This window comes from Anopheles merus, chromosome 3R (genome assembly GCF_017562075.2).
Source record: "Anopheles merus strain MAF chromosome 3R, AmerM5.1, whole genome shotgun sequence".
Classification (NCBI taxonomy): domain Eukaryota; kingdom Metazoa; phylum Arthropoda; class Insecta; order Diptera; family Culicidae; genus Anopheles; species Anopheles merus.
In genome coordinates, this window is record NC_054084.1 from 46,363,383 (window position 1) to 46,386,779 (window position 23,397).

Consider the following 23,397-nt stretch of genomic DNA (forward strand, 5'->3'; position numbering starts at 1 on the left):
TATTTATAGCTATAATAGATTCTTTTTTCCTTTAGACAGCCTGTTCATTTCCCCCTTCAATTCCCCTCGCCCTACTTTTACGCTTCGTAGTGTGCTTCAAACCCGGAAACCCTTGTGGTGCCTTTACTAATGGATTTTCGTCTCATATTTTAGTATCAAAAGATGAGCCGGGATGCTACAGTGACGTCGAGTGTGCGCCGACCGAATCTTGCAGAGCACGAGTTTGTGTGGACGTATGCAGCGACTACAATCCTTGCGCATCGAGCGCGGAATGCTTGGCGCAAAGCCATAAGGCCATCTGCTCCTGCCCTGTCGGTACGGTGGGAGATCCGTTCCAGAACTGCTACAAGCCGCCGGTTGTGTCGCCCGAATGTGTCGTCGATGCCGATTGCTCATCGAGCATGGCATGCGTCAACGAACGGTGCCAGGATCCGTGCGCGGGCAGCAATCCGTGCGGAGGCAACGCGGAGTGCCGTGCCGTCTATCACCGACCGCACTGCACCTGTCCCATCGGATGGGGTGGAGATCCAAAGACGCAATGTTACAAGCGTAAGTATCGAGCGTACGTAAACGCTCGCCAAAAGAGGTGTATGAAAGGGACAACTTTCTCATTCGCAAAACATTGACATTTGCATTTGCAGCGGAATGTAAGATCGACGCGGAGTGTCCGTTCGATAAGGCATGTTTCAACGAGAAGTGCATCAGTCCGTGCACGTACGGTGCTACTCAGTGCGGCCGTGGGGCTGACTGTGTGGCCCAAAGCCACCGGGCAGTGTGCATTTGTCCGCCGGGCACGCAGGGCAATCCGTTCGTATCGTGCGTCACGGGAATGTGTCAGTACAACGAGGATTGTGCCGAGCACGAGGCGTGCGACCGTTTGAATCGCGTCTGCCGCCCAGTGTGCGACGACGAAACGTGCGCTCGTACCGCCACTTGTGTGGCCAGGAATCATCAAGCGAGCTGCGAGTGTGCCCCGGGAATGCGGGGCAATCCGTACGTCGAGTGCATGCGCGATGTGCCGGAGCCGGAGTGCCGCATGGACAGTGAGTGCGGTTCGCAGCAGGCCTGCATACGCAACAGATGCGTAAACCCTTGCACGGAGTTAACGCCGTGCGCGAGCCAGCAGAAGTGCAGCGTAATAGACACGCTGCCGCTGCGCACCATCATCTGCGCCTGTCAGACCGACATGCTGATGGATCGGTCCGGAAGCTGCAAGCCGATCGTCATTGAGGAGTGTCGCTTGGATAGCGATTGTGCCGATACGGACCGTTGCCTGCGCGGACAGTGCGTCGAGGCGTGCAAGGCCGATCCGTGCGGCATCAATGCGCAGTGTGCTTCCGCGAACCATCGGGCGCAGTGTACCTGCTCGCCGGGTTATGTAGGAAATGCGCACATCGAGTGTCTGCCGGAACCGCGCGTTACATCGCCGAAAGAGTGTGCCGCGGATGACGATTGTTCGGACGATCGGGCGTGTTTCAACGATCGCTGCGTGAACCCGTGCGTAAGTGATGCTTGCGGACGGGGCGCGCTGTGCCGCACCAGCAACCACAAGGCGGTGTGCAACTGTCCAAGTGGATATACGATGGACGGCAATGGTAACTGTATACCACGTAAGTATCATCCGGTTGTTCCGATGGGGGATTCTTGTTTGCGAAATTGTTTACTAACGAAAACCGTTTCCTTACCTTATTTGCTCCCTCCCCATGTCAATGCAGCGGCCGGCGATCTACCACGCTGTCGTTCGAACTCAGACTGTACGCGAAGCGAAACGTGCGTTAACGAGATATGCGCCAATCCGTGCAACTGCGGCCAGAATGCGGACTGCTTCGTGAAGGACCACTACCCGGTGTGCAGCTGCCGTCCGGGATATTCAGGCAACGCGCAAACCGGTTGCTTCAAGCTGGAGTGCCAGGCGGACAGCGACTGCACCAACGACAAGCAGTGCACGAACGGTGCGTGCGTCGATCCCTGCCTGTATCAGAATCCTTGCGCACTGAACGCGGAATGCTATGGCGATCGACATCGAGCAGCCTGCCGCTGCCTTCCCGGACTGGAGGGTAATCCCTTCGAGCGGTGTCGCCGAGTGGAATGTCACTACGATGGTGAGTGCGCGAAAACCCTCGCCTGTCAGCAGGAGCAGTGCGTGGATCCGTGTGCCAATTCACCGTGCGCCCAGAATGCGCAATGCTTCGTGAGCAACCACCAGGCGCAGTGCAAGTGCCCTGAGCAGATGCCGGAGGGCAATCCGTACTCCTTCTGCAGACCGCGTGCCGTGGAACGCGAGGAGTGCCGTGTGGATGGCGACTGTCCGAGCCGCATGGCGTGCATCGGAAACCGTTGCCTCAACCCGTGCGACGAGCTGCGCCCGTGTGCCGCGTCCGCACTGTGTACGGTGCAGGACTCGGTGCCAGTGCGCACGATGGTGTGCGAATGTCCACCACTGCACGTGCCAGACAGTGCTGGAGAATGTAGGCGCATTGTGCTGCAGACACCGGTAGGTGTGTGTACGACGGATTCGGAGTGCTCCGAGCAGGAGGCTTGCATCAACCGACAGTGTCGCGATCCGTGCAACTGCGGATCGAATGCGATCTGCACGATTAAGAACCATCGGGCGGTTTGCTCGTGCGAGGACGGCTACGAAGGCAATCCCAACGTGGCATGCCGTGCGATTGGATGCCGCGTCGACTCGGAGTGCGAAACCAGCAAGGCGTGCGTGAACGGCAACTGCGTCAACCCGTGTCTCGACCACAACCCGTGCGGTATCGGGGCGGAATGCTTCGGGCGGGCGAATCGGGCCGAATGTCGCTGTTTGAGCGGCTACCGGGGCAACCCACTGGAGCAGTGCAATGTGGTCGAGTGCCGCAGCAACAACGACTGCCCGGACGACAAGCAGTGCCGCAACGCGCAGTGCGTCAATCCGTGCATCTACGAGAACTCGTGCTCGCCGCGCGCCGAATGCCGCGCACAGAACCATCTGGTCGTCTGCCGCTGCCCGGTTGGGCTGGTGGGCAATCCGTACGTCGACTGCCGGCCGGAAGTGGTGCCAGAGTGCCAGTATGACACCGACTGCCCGGGCCATCTGGCCTGCATCGACAACAAATGCACGGAACCGTGCAGTGCGCTAACGCCCTGCAATCAGCCGGCCCGCTGTGAAGTGGTACCATCTTCACCGGTGCGCACAATGCTATGCACCTGTCCGGACGGCTACGTAAGCAGCGGTAGCGGTACTTGCAAGCCGGTCGTGAAGGCGGGCTGCATCTCCGACTCGGACTGCTCGAGTGACACGGCCTGCATCAACAGCATCTGCCGCGACCCGTGCAACTGTGGCCCGAACGCGGAGTGTCGCGTGAAGGACCACAAACCGGTCTGCTCGTGCGCCCAGGGCTACGACGGTGATCCGGAGACGCAGTGCATCAAGATCGAGTGCCGATCCGATAGCGACTGCTCGGGACAGCACACGTGCTACAACCGACAGTGCGTGCCGGCCTGCTCGATGGAAAGCTGCGGCACGCAGGCGGAGTGTATCGGCGTGAACCATCGTGCCGTGTGCGAGTGTGTGCCGGGCTACGAGGGCAATCCGAAGGTGGCATGCAAACTGATCGGCTGCCGTCGGGATTCGGACTGCCCGCTGGACAAGGCGTGCGTCAACGGCCAGTGCGGTAATCCGTGCGAGCTGCAGGCAGTGTGCGCCCAGAACGAGCAGTGCCAGGTGTACCAGCATCGGCCGGAGTGTGCTTGCCCGCCACCGTTCGAAAACGACCCGCTGCAGGGTTGCGTGCTGCGCGACGATCGCTGCATGACGGACGGTGAGTGTCCGTCGCAGACGGCGTGCATACAGGGCGAATGCGTTAACCCGTGCAATGTGACGGAACCGTGCGGCGTGAACTCGAACTGCAAGGTGCTGGACACGCTGCCGGTGCGCACGATGATATGCGAATGTCTGCCAGGATACCAGGGCAATGCGGCGATACAGTGCGACAAGAGTAAGTAATCTCAAGCGTTTTGTCAGTGCCTTTGGCCAGGCATTAATATGATTGGTGTTTCTCTTACCATCCATACAGTGGCGCTATGTCCTACAGACCGTGGGTTCGTGCGTAACTCGAACGGGGAATGTGTTTGCCCGCCAGGGTACGGTCTCTCGCTGTATGACGACTGTCAGCCGTGTCGCGAAGAGGATGGACTCAAGGTGGACGAGACGGGACGGTGCGTTTGTGCGCTGGAGCGAGGGCTCATCATTGACGAGCGTGGTCGTTGTATCTGTCCAATCGAGTACGGCTACCGGTTGACTAGCCGGGGCGAATGTGTACGCAGTGAGAAGCCCGAATGTGAACGGGATGAACACTGCGCCGATTGGCGGTACTGTAATCTTGAGTCCAAGACGTGCGATGATCCGTGCCAGCGGAAGATCTGCGGTACAAATGCGCTGTGCAATGCCACGAACCATCAAGCAGTGTGTCAGTGCATTACGGGATACACTGGCAATCCAGAGGAACATTGCAGTAAGTATTCCGTTGCCTAGTTGCAGACTTTCCATGCGCCTTTGCTCCGATATGCTGTGGAATGTAGATCCTAATCCCCGATGTGAATACTGTTACAGATCAAACAACCAACTTCCGCACAGACTTCCCGCAGCCCGAGATGGTAGTGACCTGCCAAGCTGACGGTGTGCAAGTCGTCATCGATCTGGCCGAATCGAACTTCAACGGTGTGCTATACGTGAAGGGCCACAGCAAGGACGAGGAGTGTCGGCGGGTCGTGAACTTGGCCGGCGACACCTCTTCGGCGCGCACACAGATATTCAAGGTACACTTCGGCAGCTGTGGGCTGATCCATGTCAATGGCATCGCGAGCTTCGTCTTGGTCATCCAGAAGCACCCGAAGCTGGTGACGTACAAGGCACAGGCGTACCACATCAAGTGTGTCTATCAAACGGGCGAACAGAACGTTACGCTAGGCTTCAACGTGCAGATGCTGACGACGGCCGGAACGATCGCAAACACCGGGCCGCCGCCTACCTGTGCCATGCGCATAGTCGCGTTCAATGGCGAGGAAATCAATTCGGCTGAAATCGGTGACAACTTGCGACTGCAGGTGGAGGTACAGCCAGCAAGTAAGTGTCATGCTATTTTCCTATCATGCTTTTGCAAATTACAATGGGTCGTCCCTGTTGTTGTCGGCGTGGCCACTAACTAATTGACCTGTTCTTTCACAGCTATCTACGGTGGATTTGCACGCAGTTGCGTAGCCAAGACGATGGAGGAAAGTGTCGAAAACGAATACATCGTCACGGACGAGGATGGCTGTGCGACAGACCCCTCGATCTTTGGCGATTGGGAGTACAACGCGGAAACGAACAGCCTACTGGCGAGCTTCAACGCGTTTAAGTTCCCTTCGAGCGATAACATCCGCTTCCAGTGTAACATTCGGGTGTGCTTCGGCAAGTGCCAACCGGTCAACTGCCATGGCGCGAATGCGTACGGTAAGCGCCGTCGACGCCGTGAAGCGCTTGGCATCGATATGATGAGTACGATCGAGGTGGTGTACAATCGTACCAAGCGGGCCGCTGACGATACGGCACTTGCCACGGACGACTCGCTTGGCATGGAAGGCACCCTGCGGGAGGAAATTACGATCCAGTCCAACGCGATTCTTACGCTAGAGAAGCGCGAAGAACGATCGTACGACTCGAACAACAGTAAGTTGTGAACATATGCATGATGGCTTTTCGAATTTCGCTAAATTTCTCTTGTTTTTCTCCTCTTTTCTTATCTTAACAGTCACACCAGCGGCACAGCGTGTGGAGGACATTTGTGTATCGATGATTGGGTTGATATTGGCGCTGGTGATTACTGCACTGTTGGCCTTGGTGGCCGTTGCCGTGGCCGTGTCCTGCTGGCTGATGGCGTATCGACGACGACCAACAATCACTGGACCGCTGCCCCACCCGCCCGAATTTCCCAATCCACTCTTTGCGCACCATGAGCCGTCGGAACCGTCGCATCATGATTTCATGGGATAGATCTAGCAAATCGCGCAAAACAAAAACTATCACGAAACAAAACACAGAAACACATAAACGAACAAATCGAAACTCGACTAACCGAAACGACAAACAAAACGAAACAAAATGTAAAGAATTAATTTAAAGACAAGAATACTAGTGCTGCACACATCGACCACTAATCTGAGATTAGATGTAGTTGTAGTAACTCAAATTAAACGATTCGATAGCTGACGAAGAGCGTGGAAGAAATTCGTGGCTCCTCGCACACCAGCTAAGGGTAGATACAAGATAGGAAGGAATATGTAAATAGTATTAAATTAAAACCCAAAGGGGAGCGCAAAAGAAAGGGTAATTGCTCAAAGAGCGCCAAGGATGCTCTCTTGAAGAAGGGGAAAACACGAACCCCAACACAATTATCGGAAAGCATCTTTGCGAATGTAGTAGAAACTCGAAACCAGTGTCCTTCGTAGATACATTTAGTTAGCATAGTTGCAAATTCTTACTAGCGTACTGTAAAGTATGGAATGCGCAAGATCAGAGTTAGCAGCAGTCCCGCGTATGAGAGCATTACGGTATGTTTTCAACAGCCAAATCACCACAAACGAACGCTTGCAGCTATGGTCGATCGCATTCCAGCGCATCCATACCATCTCCTCCGTCGATCGTTCCTAGTCCTTTATTTATTAATGTTGATATGATGGTTAAAATATCAATGGGTGAGCGTGTTTTTCCCCGAAATAATCTGCCAGATATGTTTAGGGAAGTGCTCATCCTGTGCACTCCGCAGATGGGCTGTCCACCAGGGTCACACCATCAGCACCGCAACGTGTGTGTTTGGCAAGTGTGCCCGCGTACGAGTGTCGTGTCGTATTGGCAGCAATGGCTCCGTTCCGTTTTAACTATAATTTATTGATATTTTAAAGTATGCTTTTCATATATGCTGAACGAATGAACGACGATCGGCGGAGGATTTGACGACGGAATGTTAGTGACATATGTAATAATAATTTGTTTTCCTTTTTGTTCCAGTGTTTTGTTCATCTGAAACACTTACTTGGTGTTGTATAGTAGTTTGTTGGCCTGCGGGCGTAATACAAAAAAAAGAGCGTTAGAGCGTCTTGGAACAAAATGCAATGTACTGCTGCGAAAAGTGATGCCAACTCTTTTTGAAACCTTTTTGAAGCTATAACGACACTCACTACTCTTTACTGCCATGAACGATTTAAACCGTTGCTGCGAAAAGATTTACTTCTGCCGTACCGCTTCGTCTGTCTACCATACGCTACCGGTCAATGTGCATCACCATGTGAGGAGCAGCGACCAAACTGGTTGCATATTTTCCGGAATATGTGTAGCAAGGCCAACGGATACGGCAAAAAGTATGAAGTATACTTCCTTTCACCAACTACAAAATTTACTGCCATGTTCATTTGTATCGAAATTTCTGTTGCTTGCTAACCACTGACTGCTCCGGAAGGCTCGGTAAAAGTACCAAAACCAGTGTTCAAATTTGATACGAACAAACAAACGTACAGCAATCACATTTTCGGATCAGACGTTCACTAGCAAAGCTTTGTTTGCCCTATGCTTTACAGTAACTGTCAGCCTAAAGTAGCTAATGTATAAATGTATTCAGGTTCTCTTAGAAGACTGCCACCAAAACTGATCACAGCACTAACCGTACAAGTATGCTCCTTGTTTTGTACAGCAGGATCGACACTCGCACGGCGTACTTTACGTTTCCATTTAGTTATTTAGTTGTTCGTTTTCTTTCGATGCAGCCGTACTGAAAACATTCTGAAAGGCACTCTTACGAATATGAATAGTAAAAAAACACGAAACGAATCTACACTAATAGGAAAAAGAAAAAAACGTGACAATAAACAATAATACTAATCAAATACCTGGTGTGCTTAATTTTGTGTGTTCCTTGTTCAATAATAATGCTTGCCTATTTCGTTACGGGCGAATCTAGGATTTCAGAGTAATGGTAGGTGTTTGATCCCCTATTACACCTAAATCGATTCTTTTAAACACCCAATGTGGATGTAATTATTTGCCGATCGGCGTAGAAACCGTGGAGGATAAAAATGAGCTTCTATAACTTATTGAAGATTCAGATGATCTCAAAAACACTACTATGTGGTCAACTATGGAAGGCTCATCGGTTGGTAAATTTAGTGACAATAATCATGATGACAACGATGACAATGATGATTCTCATGGTAAATATTAGAATGATGGTAGTGTGATGGCCCTAATCTGATGGAACTGTAGCTAGGCTCTAGTCTAATCGACGTAGAGCAACGTTAGTAAGTTTGATTATGAATATGATTACCATGTATTAACTTTGAGCTCGCGCTGGCCGTGGTGGTCTTCAAACATCGTTAAAGAAGGTCATCTTTTTGGCGACTGCCTATTTCGCTGAGGTGGATACTGTTTCCAGGCGGATCATTCGACAATTAATCGTCCAGCCGTTCATAGAGACTCTGAAGGGGATTATCTTACTTGAAACATTGGAGTTTAGAAGAAGGGGGACATAACTAAACTCTTCAAATGAAAAGTCGATTGATGTAGGAAGAGTAATAAAGTATTCAAAAAACCACGGGGAAAACCTAGCATCCTTTAACCAATATTATTGTGGACTGTCGTTAATTTTTTTCATAGAATTTAAGCTGCCAAATCGCATACGCAGCTCAGAGAATATTCGCCTTACCGCGTGGCTGCAATGAAGTGAAATGTACAGCAAAATGAACTGTAATTTAATAATTCACTAATTTAGTTTGTTTCAGAAAGTTGGCCTCATGGTTTACTAACACTTAAAATTCTAAAAAGTAGAATTTCAATTCTAAATTCTAATAAAATTTCTAACTCCTACTTCTAACAAGCGATCTAATTTCAGAGAAGAACAGATTTACGAGAAAGTCAAAAACAACAATACAGGGGAGGACAAATCTAAACAAAATTTAAGCCACATGTAACTAAAAACGAGAAGAAGTGAAAAAGAAGAAAGAGAGAATCTACAGTGGCGGCAGCCTTAGGTCGGACACCTTATATTTATCCATATTCACACTGGACAGTTTCTTAGACCACTTATTGGAATGTTTTTCACACGTTTTTGAGAACACTCTTCAGCTATGTTCAGGCATAAAATCAGGACAATAACTTGAAAAACCTCTAAAAACTATGCATAAATGCAAGAAAAGGTATGATAATCATGCGGTCCATCGAAAGGCGGACAGTCTCGATTTCTTAGCAGCATGACCACGTAGCTTGCCAACATTGGCCAATGTGGTTCTAACATCGTTTAATATCATTTAATAGAGGTCAATCAACCAATTTGCCAAACGTTTTAGGTCCAAACGTTTTATGGTTCGAATTAGGCAGATAAAATAAAAAGATAATTTTAAAGAGGGTATTATTATAATTCATAATTTTGTATATGTTAAATCTTTAATATCTGTTAAAACCCTCAGTAATGAAATAAGGATAAAGATTTACGGTCTTGCTTGCCATTAAATACCTAATTGCCTCAATGCTATTGATTATTATTCAAATAGTATAAATTGCTGTTTTGCATTGCTAGAACATTTTTTCTTCAGGCTTAGTAACATAGCATGTTTGAACATGTTAATAAAGTAAATAGTATACATCTTTGGCAAGATAATGATAAAGACTTTGAGGCATAAGCGCTCATTCTGTCCCATAGATTTGAGATTCAACAGTTTTAATAATGAATGCTTCTTTTAGATTTCGTCAGCCTGCGCGAAGTTTATCGCATCCAAATTATTTTTTTTTATTGATGCTTGGCTTCTAAATAAATTTATTTCAAAATAGTTTGTTCTGTTTTTTTCTTATCAATTAATTATATTCACGTAGATTTCAGCTTGATGGCACAAACATGATTTTTTTGAAACCACCCACGAAAAGGGATTTTTTTTAAATATTTTTCTACATCATTGTATCGAAAGATATCCTAATCATTCATTTATTACTATTAACTGATATTATACGATTGTAGAACAACATTTGCTAATGTTGGCAAGCTACGTGGTCATGTTACTAAGAAATCGAGACTATCCGACTTTTGGTAGACCGCATGACTGTCATACCTTTTCTTACGTTATTAAGATATCGGCCTTATTTCATGCCTGAGCATAGCTCAAGAGTGTTCTCAAAGATGAGTTAAAAAAATCCAATAAGTGGCCTAAGGAACTGTCCAATGTGCCCCGAATTCAGGTAATATGGCAAAATACAAGGTGTCTGACTTTAAGGTAGCTTTCGACCTTGCGTGAAAGAGAACGTGAAATTTGGGTTATTTTGCAAAATTTCATCAAATATTTATCAGAATATGGCTTATTGTACACCAAAAAAAAGGATATTCAATTCCCCAACTATCTAAATATTTAAAAAATATTGAATTAATAAATTAAATTCATTTTCTTGTGATTCTCCGCTGACCATGATTGTTTTACCGTGAACAAATCGGGTAATCACAAGGAAACGTATTTAATTTAATTACTAAACATTTTTTATACTCTAGATAGTTGAGAAATTTAAATTAAATAGTTGGGGCGTTCAATTTTACTGAAGCTCTAACGCGGGCTTTAGGTGGCCACCACTGTATATGGAAAACAAGAGTGAAAGGAAAAATATGGCCCGAGAGCATCGGTCCCTTGGTTCAGTCGTCAACTCGTACCTCTTCATACTATGCCCGTCATGGGTTCAATTCTCATATGGATCGTCCCCTCGTATAAAGGACTGACTATCCGGCTGCATGGCACAAATAAATCTGGAGAACATGTATAAGCCCGCATGGCCGAGTAGGTTGTTACGCCAAATAGAAGAACCAAAACTAAAGGCATTGGTACACCGAAAACTTTAGGCGAAAACTCAAATATCTGTAATCTTTATGTCAAAAAGATATCTGTTCGTGTAGCCGCCTTTTGGACACCCGGAGTGCACAAATCCGCTGTCATTTGACGCAAGTGAAGACTTGTGAAAAAATTGTACCAAATGAAAATAGATACTCTTTTAATGAAGAGTGGTGACTCACTCTTTTTAATGAGTGAAGAGTGGTTGACTGCCGGGTTGCGTGACAACATAATTGTTTGGTTGTAACAATGCTCTTCTTTTCCCTTTTCACATCTACAATGCGATCATTTTTAGATTTCGGGCTCATGTCAAAAAGATTTCGGATGAGATTATAGCTCGCGAAACTGAAATCTTTTTGACGTAAAGTTTTCGCCTTGCCTCCCTTTTTTACTGAAAACTTTAAGACCTCAAAAGCAATGGTTAAACGTAGCGTGAATATTAAATTGAACATGTTGGATATGATGGCTCGGGTTATACATTATAGCTGTGGTTTTCAACCTTTTTCCAGCTTTCCCCCATGTAAGTTGCATGTAGGATTTCATTCCCCACTCACTTTGAGGCATAGGCACTCAAGTTCATGAGCGAGGGGACGAAACTTAACAATCCATGGTATTTAGCTAAAAGTTGATTAAAAAAATCCCCCCTAAAAGAGTCAAATTTCCCCCCGTGGGGGAATTTCTCCACCGCTTGAAAACCGCTGCATTATAGCCTCATTAGTTGGGTAATTTTTAATTAGTTTTTTCACTAGTTGGTACCGTAATAAAGTGAACCCTCTGTTATTTGACACCTCTCCAATTTAAAAAAACCTCTCTTATTTGAACATTTTAAAACAGTCCCTTTATTTCGAGTACATTTTTGTCGCTCTAATTTGGAAAAGCTCTGAAATCTGTATCCCTCTTATTTGTGTATGGTGTTGCCATGGTTATTGAATGATGTAAGCTCAAATTGGCAATCCTGCTCACAGTTTCCTTTAGCAAAAGTTAAGGCTGCATACTAAATGTTCTGTCTCCTTCTTGTTTGTACGGACCTTTCATTCACTTTCAACCTCTGTAATTTGAAACCCCCTCTTATTCGACAGTCCCATCGCCTCTTAAATAAGAGATAGTTGACTGTAGTTGGGTCTCCAAACCATTGTAGGTAGCTTTGACAGAAAGAAACACCGGCGTGGTAGTCATGGAGCTATTAAGAAAAGCCTTGCGATACATTTCAATTTAGATCGCTACGTTGTCTGAATAAATTTTTCAGTGGCTTTTTTATTCATCACATTCGCAGTCTGTCAAACAACACAACTATTGAGTGCGTACTCGCAATTGTTTTCCACCCAGTGAGGTCATACTGTATTTGCTAGCAACCGCGAATAAAATATGAAGTTCTATGCATAAAACGGCAGGTAACTTCAAGCCAATTTCACGATTTTACTGTTGTAGCATCCATGCTATCGCGTACCCGCTTAACGCACTGCACAGCCGGGTAAAACACTGCACATGCGTCCCGTGCTTTACTGCGGTTCCGTGTTTTACCATGGTGGAAGCACCACCCAGAAGGTCCAGTTCCCAGAACGGACAGAAGGTCAGTTCTGATCGGACACAAGATCTTACATCTTATCCCTTCAACTCATTTATGAGCAGTGTTGTCCCCCTACCCAAGGTAAGGCTTTACTGTCTCCAACAAACGCAACGTGTATCAGCAGGCCGGTGAGCAAAACTCCAATCCGAAAGGTTTACGTATGCTAGGTGGCATAACGTCGAAAGTTCCCACGGTTTGGCATAACTGAAAGTCCGCTTTTCACCTGACGCATCACATCGATAGCAATTGTTACGCAAGGTCATGTTCGATTAGTTTACCGCGCCATCGCGAAGTGCTAACTCAGCGCTGCCACCAGGCCTATGACGCGAACCCGCGAACCAACAACACATTTTTCATACACGACACTGTTCCGTATCCTTTTTTCGATAGCTGTAGAAAAAAAAAACTAGGAGAGAAAATTTCTTTACATTTACATCATTTGAAAGGTAATTATTTAAGCTTACTTGCACAAATTAATCTCAGACTTTGCGAGTTGCCTTTCGTCAGTTATCCCGAATTTTTACCATGATGCACGAAGGCATCCTAAGTTTTCGCGACAAATTTTTAGAGAAAAGCTTTTCCATCATGTTGATCCAGAAAAAATCGATGGAACACATGTGACGGATGTTGCACCAGTTTGGAGACTAAGGTTTCATATCCAAATTCTGCCAAAATTAACCTAAAATGAAAGCAGTGAGTTTTGGCGTCATTGTTTGCCGCTGCGAAGCCAGTGGACGCGATTTTTGCTTCCTGATATATACATATGTTCATGTTTATCAAGAACTATTTCACTGTTTTGCGGGTTGTATCGATCTCCTGATCCAGATAACGCATTAATGTAGACACTTGTCCCTCTGTCTTCATTTTTTGCATCTTTTGGAACCTCAAAAATGAACCTGGGCTTTCTTTCGATGATTTGATGGTTGCCTAATAGTGCTAAGATGTTGGCGACCAAAACGCCGTAACGTTCTTATGCGACGACAAACTTTTGTACTAAGTAAATTTTAGACGCTACGGGATGTTATTCGTTGATCGCGCACGCTTCTAAGTTGGTTGGTTCCCTTTTTGGGCCATCATGGTTAGAGTTCGATTGATAGAGGTGTTAAGGTAAGGTGACTGAAAGAGGTTTGTATTGTCTCATTGGATACTACTTTTCAAAGTGCAAATAACATTTTGTTAAAGCGGGTAAAGATAATCCCTTGATAATCCCATAAATTTGTCAATTTTCAACCGTCAACCGTTATATAATTTTAACATTGTTTTAACACGACAATAAGATTTTCGGAATGAAGGAAATCGCATACGAAATTGTATGTTGATGAGATACACTAAAGCCTGGTTACAATATTTTTATTTAAAGTTTTGCATGCGACTTTGCGATGGGGAGAGCATTTGACTTTCGCCAACGCAATACATGCAATACAATGTTTTAAATATAGTAAAATAGCTCCATACATTTTCACGCGATAATTTTTTTATGTTGTTTTATTCGTTCTTCTTAATTTCACACAAATCAGTTGATTTCTCTTCAAACTATTTGAGCGATATTTTTGATCGTATTTGAAAGCAAAAGCGAACATTTAAAACCCCTGTTGTTTTAACGAGAGCGACGATTCCACACTGTTGCTGTTTACGAGTTCAACGATTGTCAAAGTGCTTTATCATAAGGAATCATTTATCAATCTATCTGACATGGCATGACTTGTCCACAAAGCATTTTAATAATTACTGACTCCACGTTTGCTTCGATATTTATTTAGCCATCTATTGCCGATTCTCACATGATTAAAGATTACAATTAGTTTTTAAAGTAGGTATCATCAATTTTGAACCATGCTTAGATGATATAATTACAGAAAAACAACAATAATACCTAAGAGGTTTCTAAAAGTTTAAATTGTAATAATTTAAGCGCAATGATAAAAAACCGCATTCTCCTGGCCCGCGGCACTTGATCATTTACTTAATTTGGCCCTTTACCTCAAAAGTTTACCGACCGCTGCTCTAGATGTAATCAACCAGCCGGTCTCGTGGTACAGTCATCAACTCGAACGACTTAACAACATGCCATTCATGGGTTCAATGTAGGACTAACTATCCTGCTATGGGTAATCAATAAAGGTCCCTGAAAGCCAAACTCACTAGTGGTACAGGCACGCAGGCCTTGACAGACAACGGTTGTTGTGCCAAAGGAGATAGAAATGTAGTCACGATAAACGTGTCATTTCAGTTTTTCAAATGTACAATTATTTTGCAGATTATTCACTGAGTTGAAAACACAAAAGAAAACGGTCGTCTAATGCGGTATCTTCCGTGTTGACTATTGCTTTTGAGTCTGTGAGAGCGATATAAAAGTGATGTTAATCGATCTAAGAGAAAACTAAGACTGTCATTTCAGTTTTTCAAATGTACAATTATTTTGCAGATTATTCACTGAGTTGAAAACACAAAAGAAAACGGTCGTCTAATGCGGTATCTTCCGTGTTGACTATTGCTTTTGAGTCTGTGAGAGCGATATAAAAGTGATGTTAATCGATCTAAGAGAAAACTAAGACTGACTACATTTATTCAGTATCCGGTGTTACCCCAGTGGCTTTAACCAATGGCAACTATTTTGCAACTAAAATTTTGCTATACGCAATCCACCACAAGACGAAAGCTTTGCCAAAAAAGATTGGTTTGATCTGATGGTATGATCTACATATTGCTATTTTTCATTTCAATCAAGTTCAATCTATACATATAAAACAGAGGTCGAGTCGTCCAGAACATTTGATCAAAAAGCGTGGGAAAGTTTTGACAGCTGGATTTTTTCATCCACCGGTCTACCGTTTAACCGTTTAACGCTTAAATAGTTTCATCGCAGCATACATTGAGGTTTTAGTTGGTGTGCATGCAGTGGTCTGAATGCATTTTCGGTCATTTTTACATCGTTTGTTCGTAATATTGCACTTAAAAAGTTGACGAATATCAAGAAAAGATAGAATTATAGTACAATTATTGATTATAACAAGATCAGTGCCCAAAATTAGGACGAAATCATGTGCAGCTCAAAAGGACCAAAGCTAATAGGCTTGTTTCCTGATTTTGGTCGTGTTTAACTGATGAATTAGTGAAAAAACTACTCCATGCCACATACATGAGAAGGAAATGTATAGTTACACTAGGTTTTGTGCAGAAAAAGCACAATTGGCCCTTAAAAGTGTTTGGTTGTGTGGAATCGTTCACAAGCTTTTTCATCTAACTGTCAAAAATAAGCTTTCAAAATGGTGGACCAAAATCGAGCTATGCATCGATCTCTATATTATATAGACTTTGATTTCAATATTGGAATCATGCATATCTGATCCTGTATTACAGTCCGAACTCACTGGTTGATCTTCGATTCCCTACCAACTATTGAACAAGTGCTTTTTAGTTGGCACGTTTTTGCATAGAAAAAAAATCTTTAATTTCTCTCGGCATCCCATGAGAAAATTGTAAGTTGTTCCAAAATCGGTATTTCATACAAACGCTTGCTTCTTAATTGAAATGTCAACCAACTATCAAGCGTTCAACTAAAGAGCATGCTAGCTAAAATGTGTTCAACTATTGAATTCTTACTACTTACTTATCCGGCGCTACAACCGCTTGGTCTTCCTCAGGAGTATCCAAAACCGCTCACTGTCTCGTACCTTCGTCTGCCAATCCGTTATCCCGGCCTAAATGGCATACACCTTCACGCCATCCTGTTGCCACCTCAATTTGGGGTAGGCCCTCCTCTGTCCTTGAGGACGGGCTAAAAGGTCTTTACGGGCTGGGTCGTCCGTTTCCATGCGTACAACAAGGCCTGCTCACCGGACCCTGGCGAACTTGATACTAGTTTAATGTAATGGGTAAAGTGTGCTGTGCGCACACGAACACTGAGGGAGTGCTAGCACTGTGCTAGCCCAGTGCAGAAGTGCTAGCACTCTTTGCACAGTGCGTTCTCTGAGCACAGTGCACACTTTTCGTACAGTAGACTTCGTATAGCTGGTCGTTATAACGGTTCGTCCATATGTCCTTCCACACATTGAGTCCTTCCACACATACTGGGCCAGAAATCCTTCTGAGCACCTTCCTCTCGAACGCTCTCAGAGGCGTATGTGAGTACCGGTACTACATAAAAGCGATATAGTTCAAGCTTCTTCCGTCGCGACAAGTTCTTTTAGGTGAACTGCTGTCTCAGGCTGTAGAATGACCGGTTCTAACGGTTCTACAGTATAGGTGAATAGGTAGGTGCAGTATAGGTAGGACGACTTCAAAAGTGTATTCTCTTATCAGTACATCACGCCTACGAAGATTTGGATTTGTTATTGGTAGGGTCGCTGATGTTGCTACCATCAGTTTGGTCCTTGCCTAGTTTGTCTGCAATCCTAGGTTCTCTGCCGCCTGCCTGATCGCTTGGTAGGCTTCTGCTACATAGAAGAGCCGCAGACCAATGATGTCTATACCATCAGCGTATGCCTGGATCTGGGTTGACTTATAGATGGTTCCCAAAGTCTCCACCCTCGAGTTCCGGATGGGACCAATATTCGTTTAACAAATTCAACAAATGTATCAGGCATGTATCCCTCATTATGCAAAGGGATTGGTAGGAAATAAAAGAAACTCCCAAAGTAAGTAGATATTGTACCTTTTATTAATCGATATTCTATTCTCACGATTGCAAAACCATAATTTGTAATTATAATTACTGATAGCACAACACGCCGGCACCTGAAAATATGAAGAAAAAAAATAATTTGACAATTTTCACATTCTTAGTTTCTATCGTAGGAAGAAATTTAGTGTATGGAAAGTATAAGCTACAAAGGAATGTTTCATTACCCTTGTTAAAAAAATCTAATCAGCTTGATGCGAAAGGCAATTCGGACCAAAGAACAAAACTTCGTTTTGAAAGCAAAAATCTTCGGAAGGCTTAACGGAGTGAAACAACCAATGCAAACATCTTTTCCTCGCTTCAACAACCTGGACTTTACCAAAGTGAAAGAAGTTTCATATAATCTGTGGTACATCGTTTATTTCGATATCGCCATTTATGCCACGCCATGCAAGTTACAAGCGGACACTAGGATTCAACATCCTTTCGCTATTGCAGAGTGATGTTACATGTTTAGCTCTCGGATTTATTGCAGATACACTCATGATGCGTGCGTGCTACGCAGTTCTTTTAATTTTGTTCTCTTTTTTATGTTTGTGAATTTGCAGTTTAAATGGCGTGGTGGAGGAATGCTCGTGAAACGCTTTCTAATGCCATTTTGTTAAGCCTTCCCTTTTTTCTGACGGTAGGGCACAGCACGCGCAGATATTGAATTTGTAGTTTAACTCTTTTGATGATGTTGACGTTCACATGTTGGTTTCTAATAACACATACGGTTCACTACTCGTTGTTACATACATTTTCATCGTAATTAGCTTTAGCAACAGTTAGTATTTCCATTCTTCTCAATTCGATCATCAACATAATAAAAAAAACGCTTTAAGTTTCGCAAAACTGCATGCATCGCCTTTTTTGTTTCTCTTTCTCTCTCTTTTGTTTTTGTTCATTGATTCTTAAGCAACTATACCTTTTGACTTTGACCGATTCAAGGTTATCACCAGAAAGGCCTGGTTGAACCGTTTTGTCCAGGGACAGGCGTTGTACAAAAGTATTGACAATTTATTTGCATTAGCCATCCCGTTGGTTAAACGGACGACTGACTGCTTACAGCATTCATGCATACGAAACGTACGTACATCAGCGACTCGATCTTGTGCAAACCGAGACAGGTCCACCCTTGCTTAGCAAAGTAGCAGATAGATGAACTAAAGGAATTAAAGGTTTCTTCTCACAGGAAAATAATCTCTGGCGCGTTAGCAGAGCCGTACCAATCGATGTGAACAACATTTCTTTCATTCTTGCTCAACCCTTTCCCTCACGCCAGAGAAGCAGACGATGGCGGAGCAGATTTAGAATCGGGATTCGAACATTTCGCACGTTTTAGTTTTCTTAGTATTTTTTGGCTGGTTTTTGTTATTGATTATTCATCATTCACAATAAGAGATAATGTATAATAGAGTAATGCTTACGCCTCCGAACAACTACGATCGAACGCATTTATCCACGATGTCGATGTGCTTATTCGTCTTCTGCGCTAGTCTTTCGCAAGAAGATGATACCGACTGCTTCATTGCGATTCCTTTTATATCCCAAATGCGCATATAGATCTTTTGTTTTTCAACTGTCGGGAAGTTGGATGAAAGAAGGTGAAACACATTTAGAATCGTTTGAGGAGCGCAAACGAATTAAAGTTATAGTAGATTTCACATCACGCATATGCTTTACACTCAGCACGGAAGCTGTTGCCACTTTCCGGCCGCTGTACGTTCGGCGTTTTACTGATGATATTTCGAAGCACAATTTAACAAATAAAGATTACAAAAAGCCCTACTTGGAATAATGATTGATAAATGATAGGGTAGATGATGATATCTATTGGCCTTCCGCCCGCATCATCCATTTCCACTTCAGAACGCAACCGAAGCGCTTTTCTATCCGCTCAGACTATGCTTTGTATGCTTGTTGTATGCTTTCTGACCATGCTTCCTGCTCCTTCCAACTGCCTGCAACCTGTTTACTGCTCCTCGTCACCAAGTTCCTGCTTGATTTTGGAAAAGTCGAAGTCCTCCCCGGTGCCGCGCTTGAAAATGTCCAGCACGTCCAGACAGGTCGTCTCGAAGTGCGTAGTTGCATCGTACGACTGCGAGATGAACACCTGTGACTGCAGACCGTCATCGGTCGGTTCGTAGTAGTCCGTGATGGACAAGAACTTTTGTGCGATCGGGCCGAGCAGATCGAGACCGGGCTTAATCTCCGCCTCGGGATTGCCGGTTTCCACCGTGGTGGACACCATGGCAATAAACCAACCCTTGGCCGAAACCTGATGTGTCGAGCTGATGAGTGATACGTAAATATCCGATTTGCGGTCGACCTGCATCTGTGGAATGATGATCTGAGTCGAAAGAGCATCCTTCGTGTTCGGGATCGGGTGATCCAGCAAGCAAATGCAGCGAATAACCTTTCCCGTGATGCGTACCTGTTGGGATGGCAAGCGGGAGGAAATGTGTGAGTGTGAAATTAAACCCCCAGCAACACCACCACCATCGTTTGGCCAAACTTTCTTACCTTGTTTGGTACATAGGTGGGATCGCAGTAGACCTGTTTGCATTTGGCCACCTCTTCGCCAGAACGTACGCCGACCACCTTGCCGCTAGCGTCGTACACGATCTCGTCGATCGGCTTGTCCAGCATGTACGTACCGCCGTATATGGCCGACAGCCGGGCAAAGCCCTGGGGCAGCTCACCCAAACCGTACATCGGATACAGATACGGCGACTTGCCGTAACGAGCCAGCGAGTCCGAATACAGCTTGATGCGATTGATCGTTTTGATAGCCGGCTCGGTCAGATACGAATCGTCGCGATACAGGGCCAGGGCGTGACCGGTGAAATCTTGGGTGCTCTTCTCCAGTCCGAACTTTTCGTACAAGGCTTGCATGTCCTTGGTGGATGGATCAAAGTCCTTCCACGTTTTCGGATCGTCAGCGACAAAGTCCTGCACGTAGATCAGGAAGTTGCGGAAGCGGCGTTTTTCAAACAGCCCTGTAAAGAGTCAATTGCAAATTACTGTTAAGTCAGTTTTATTTTTCCATAACATTTAATGAAAACTAGATATTTTTTAATAGCAAAAGGAACATTTTTTTCGCCTTACGACCCAGTTTGTGTATTACTGTTAGACCTCCAGGCCCGCATGTAGTTAATCTTACAAAAGATGACAAAACTGAGCGAATGCAGTAAAGTCATGGACAGGAAGCCGCCTGTAGTAGTGATAATTTACTAAAAATGTATCGTTTAATAATGACGAATTTCATCTTTGGTTCATGTGTCTCATGTTCAATATCGAAAGATAAGTATCGTACGATTGGAAACGCTGACGAGTCATAACACACTTCATCCGCGTGTGGACGTTCAAATGAGTAATTTTGCTGCACGTTTTCGCAAGCGCGACTTCATTTCAAGCTTCGTTAGATTTTTTAAATATAATTTTATGCAACGATTTTGATTCTTCGTGGTCAATATGCGAGAAGATATGCTTTCTCCATATCTACAAAACGATGGCAATGCATGCATATTTCGCCTAAGCAAGATATGCCCTATGCCCTCAACATCACCATCATCGTCACCACATAAATACACACATACAATCATATCGATGAAGAAAGAAAGAAAGAGATAGAGCGTGTATGTGTGAACGAGAGCGCAAATATGCTTCCCGGGTGGGTTCTAGCAGGAAAAATTCGAGCCCATCTAGCAACGTGTCATTTTCCGTCAATTCGTTTTGGTTCGCTTTTCGTACTCTTCGACCTACGTTTCCGAAACCCCTGCCCCACAACACATTACGTGTTTTCATGTGTTTTCTTTCGCGCATTGCTCTTCTTTCCTTCGCCGACTGGCTGGTGGAGTGTTGCGGCTTGTGCGCCCCATTACTGTGCAATTGGAAAATGGACAATATAATTCAGAAAGAGCTAACCAAGCAAGCTAGAGAGAGCTTTACAGAAAGAGATAGCGATGGAGCGAGAGAAAGAAAGCAAGAAAGAGAGAGACAACGCGAAAGCGAGATAAGACCGCCCCAACACGACGGAATAGGACGGAAGATTACGTGCAATCAACATGAGCGAGTGCGTGCGTGTATGGGAGTACGCCGCAGCCACGAACGAACGAATGAACCGAGCGAAGAGAGATTTTGGATGCAGGAAAAAGAAAAAGAACAAACGGTTGGAAAGTGCCGAAATTTTTGCTGGAGCCCCCGTGTTTGGACGAACAAAGGGGGCTCAGCTTCTCGAACTTTTCGCAACGCATCTCAAAATATTACGTACCCATCAGATCGGATGCCAGCGCCTCTTTCTGGTCGACCGGAACTTTGGAGATTTTGCCACCTTTGTAGACGTAGCTTCCCTCCACCGACTTAAACTCCAAGTAACGGGTCACACCCGTGTGTATCAGGAGCTTCACCAGCAGCCCGTTGGCCATCAGGAATTTCGGAATCAGGTCGACGTTCCAGTCCCGACCGCGGCCATACTTTCCTTCCGGCAGATCCACGGCGAACCGCGAGAACAGATCCTCGAGAGGCGTAATCGAGGCCGATTCGCCACCGTAATACTTATTGCGGTCGATGTGCAACACTTTCTTGCCCGAAACCGACAGCATTCCGCTGAGGATGCACTCCTTCAGGCCGGTTCCAAGCACGATCGCGTCGTATTCCTCATCCATGATGACGGTGCGTTACACGATGGCCTTTTGCTGGACTAGTAATTCAACTGCTCGCACGGGAAGGGAGTCTACTGCACAGCGCGCACACGATTTCGACGCAATGACGGGGAGGTGTCGATAAGTTTTCGAGAGTTGCTGGAAATTTCTCAACCACCGATCGGTTTTCGCTACAATTGCACGCTGCTGACCACACCACTGCACGTGTAAGCCTGCCGACTTGAACCTGCACCAAACCGCACAATATTCCCTATAATGCACACTGCCCAATTCGGTGAGAAACTCGGCTGTCCACCGCACAGGAAAATAGAGGCTGCAAAAATCGACCACTACGCTACTGTAGAAAAAACATGAGATGAAAAAATGATGATGATGAAGTCACGAACCAACCAACCGGCACGGATTATCCAGTTTCTTGCTTTGACATTGCACTGTGTGCGCCCATCTGGACATGTATTTTTAATTGAATGAACAGTTTTTGCACAGATCCGAACAACGATCAAATGCTATGATTTACGCCATTGTCGTTCAACTTATGAGTCTTTTTTTGTACAGATAATAAATTACAATATGTTTCCATATGACTATTTGTTGAAGCTGAAATCAAGCTGCTTATAGGTTCCTACCACACGTCCCAAGCGCCACAGATTAAGCTTAAACGACTGGAAAATTGAATATCCATAGGAAAAAAATGAAAGCTTCACAGCTTCATTGGTTTGATCAATAGATGGCGTATTACAACTCATCATTATATTGCTATCCTTTTCTTGCAATGTGTTTCGACAAGTTTCATCTTATAATGACCTATATAGCCTTCTAACTTTCTGAGCAAAAATCTATATGAATGGTCGTGTGGTCAGATACGTGGGTATCAACACCAACGACCATTACTCAAATCTCACTTGCTTCAGTACTGGTGGTTTCTGTTGGAGTTTAGTATTTAAACAATCGTATCGCCGTTCTAGTTCTAGCGATGCATAACTTCAATGCGAAACCATACAACAGTACAGAGGAAATGAGAAAGCTCTCCTCCAAGCGAGGAAGTTCCACAGGTTGGGTATCCCACAAACAGATGGCGCCACCAGCTTTTTTTCTATTTTTAGAATGCATGAGTCGTTTGCCGTCTGCTAAACGAAGTCTTTCTATATTCCGTTTAGGTAGAGAATTTGAGGCGTTTAGAAGGCGTTTAGTGGTCGTTTAGTGGATTTGTGGCACTTGGGGTAAGATAGTAAACCTGGACAAAGTCCAAATAACCAGCTTGAACTCTATAACTAATTTGAGGCTGTTTAAAAAAAATCATTCCCATATAGTACTTTGTGACTGATTAAAAGATAGATGGTACTTAGCGGAACTATGGCGCTTTTTAACAAGCATTCGGTACTCTTTGGAACCTGGCAGCTGGTTAGCCTGATGTCCCAAATAGCCAGAATTGCTTAAGCAGCTCATTTTGGCACGCTAAAGATCGCTGCTCTAATTCGCCTTTTGCAGTAGATAAACAGCATCAAAGTTCTATGTGGGTCTTTCAAACAGCGCCTAAGCAGCTTCCTTATGCCACGATGCCAGGTATTATTTTTCTTTGTGTTTTATTTTCAAGCAAGCGTCATCGATAAAATAAACAACAAGAT

The 23,397-nt window shown here is 45.0% G+C and overlaps 2 protein-coding genes across 30 annotated transcripts in view; one reads left to right on the top strand and one right to left on the bottom strand.

Moving 5' to 3' along the window:
- The window catches only part of LOC121597665, a 134,848-nt gene extending 127,187 nt beyond the window's left edge, over nt 1-7,661 (top strand). For all 29 annotated transcript variants that reach the window (XM_041923587.1, XM_041923591.1, XM_041923613.1 and 26 more), the window contains 7 exons: nt 154-549; nt 642-1,610; nt 1,716-3,983; nt 4,062-4,499; nt 4,598-5,110; nt 5,213-5,695; nt 5,778-7,661. In XM_041923587.1, coding sequence (XP_041779521.1) covers nt 154-549; nt 642-1,610; nt 1,716-3,983; nt 4,062-4,499; nt 4,598-5,110; nt 5,213-5,695; nt 5,778-6,019 — 5,309 coding nt within the window. In that variant the 3' untranslated portion in view covers nt 6,020-7,661. The remainder of the gene's footprint in view (nt 1-153; nt 550-641; nt 1,611-1,715; nt 3,984-4,061; nt 4,500-4,597; nt 5,111-5,212; nt 5,696-5,777) is intronic.
- Nucleotides 7,662-17,083: 9,422 nt separating this feature from the next.
- On the bottom strand, nt 17,084-22,144 carry LOC121596289 (rab GDP dissociation inhibitor alpha). The gene is made up of 3 exons (XM_041921094.1): nt 21,382-22,144; nt 19,632-20,107; nt 17,084-19,542 (listed from the first exon to the last, which is right to left on the bottom strand). Exons 1-3 carry the CDS (start codon nt 21,773-21,775, stop codon nt 19,081-19,083), a joined length of 1,332 nt encoding a protein of 443 aa, XP_041777028.1. The 5' UTR covers nt 21,776-22,144; the 3' UTR covers nt 17,084-19,080.
- Between the last annotated feature and the right edge of the window lie 1,253 nt (nt 22,145-23,397).